The sequence below is a fragment of the Nanorana parkeri genome, unplaced genomic scaffold (assembly GCF_000935625.1).
Source record: "Nanorana parkeri isolate BGI_ZX_2015 unplaced genomic scaffold, ASM93562v1 scaffold115, whole genome shotgun sequence".
In the NCBI taxonomy this organism is placed as follows: Eukaryota; Metazoa; Chordata; class Amphibia; order Anura; family Dicroglossidae; genus Nanorana; species Nanorana parkeri.
In genome coordinates this window covers 778,480-779,920 of record NW_017306383.1, presented here as the reverse complement: position 1 = coordinate 779,920, position 1,441 = coordinate 778,480, and the positions used below count along the sequence as shown (strand labels likewise).

The window sequence follows — 1,441 nt, the reverse complement described above, 5'->3', positions numbered from 1 at the left end:
GTATTCTGCTATAAAAAAAGATTGTGAAATTTTGAATGGGTGTTGTCCAGTGAATGCAAACTAAATGCTGATTGTGCAAAACAGAATTAAATGAATTTTTGCTTTTCTTTGAATTTTTAGCCAATTATGTTTCGTGGTGAAGTTCGCCTAAATGTGGAAGAGAAGAAAACCAGAGCTGCCCGTGAAAGGGAAATTCGCAGTGGTGATGACCGCAGGGATGTACGCCGCAATGACCGTGGTGCTGGGGGACGCGGTGGAGTTATTGGAGGTGGAATGATGCGGGATAGGGATGGAAGAGGCCCTCCTCCACGAGGGGGGATGGCACAAAAGCTGAGCACAGGAAGAGGATCAGCCTCTATGGAAAGCCGCTTCACTGGTCAACGCCGCTGAAAATCATTAATACAAAGTAAAGCCTACAGTGGTACATTATTCGTGGTGTTTGCATTCTTGTTAATCTTAGCTTTGGAATGTGACACAGCTTTTTTTTTTTCTCCTTTTTTCTTTTTTTTTTTTCCTTCCCCATAATTTCTTTGATGTGAAGACATCTTTTGTTTGCAGTTTCAATTGAGGTGAACTTTTTTTTAAATTTTATTTCTTTTGCTGTTTCTCAGCAGTAATTAAGATGTTAATTTTACACCCCGAAATAAGAAATTAGAAGGAATGAGATGACCATTAGCACTGCAAATTATGTGGACATTGGAGGCTCATGTCTAGTAGAGTTCTGTTTTCAAGTATTATCGTTTCTTCACTGGAAACAAAAATAGTGCAATGTTGCCTCCTGTACTTCTTCTTCTTCTTCTTTTTTTTTATTTAGTCCTTAAATACCTTTTTGCATTGAAGGAACTAATGGTTCAGCTCTTGTCAAATGCACGAACGATCTCCTCTTAACACGGTTGTAGGAACCCAGTTTTTTGTAAGACGATGGCATCTGGTTTGTTGTACCATAAACACCTTGGTGCAAACACTATCAAAAAGTTATTTCTCTGGAACTAATTTAAAATCTGAACTTTAATCAGAATTGGTCTGCACATATTCCAGTTCTTACGGTGTGATCTCAAGTGGTCTAATGTTTCATACATGAAGAATTTTTGCACTTGCCCATCCAAGATACCCATGTGGCAGGCTGCTCGTCCAACTTTTACCCTGCCAAACCTTTTCCCTTTTTTCCAGCTTTGTACAGAAAACAACAAAATGACAAAATTGTACTCAACTGTATTTAGTTTTCTGGTAATGTAATCCGCATGATGGTGCCTTCTATGAATTCATCATTCCAGTCTTGCTGGTGATTTTGTACAGTGAATGAATTACTGTGCTGCAAAGCCAAACTGCTTCTGTACATTCAAGAACCATTGAAAAGCCTGCCTAACCAAACTGCAGTATCTGTACATTAGTAGAATTTTTTATTTTTATTTTTTTATCTTTTTTTTTTTTTTTTTTTTAA

General features: G+C 37.6%; 1 protein-coding gene across 1 annotated transcript in view; it reads left to right on the top strand.

Moving 5' to 3' along the window:
* The window catches only part of G3BP2 (G3BP stress granule assembly factor 2), a 28,677-nt gene extending 27,653 nt beyond the window's left edge, over positions 1–1,024 (top strand). Inside the window, exon 12 of the mRNA XM_018553294.1 lies at positions 121–1,024. Within this exon, the coding sequence (XP_018408796.1) occupies positions 121–390 (270 nt within the window). The 3' untranslated portion in view covers positions 391–1,024. The remainder of the gene's footprint in view (positions 1–120) is intronic.
* Positions 1,025–1,441: the final 417 nt, after the last annotated feature.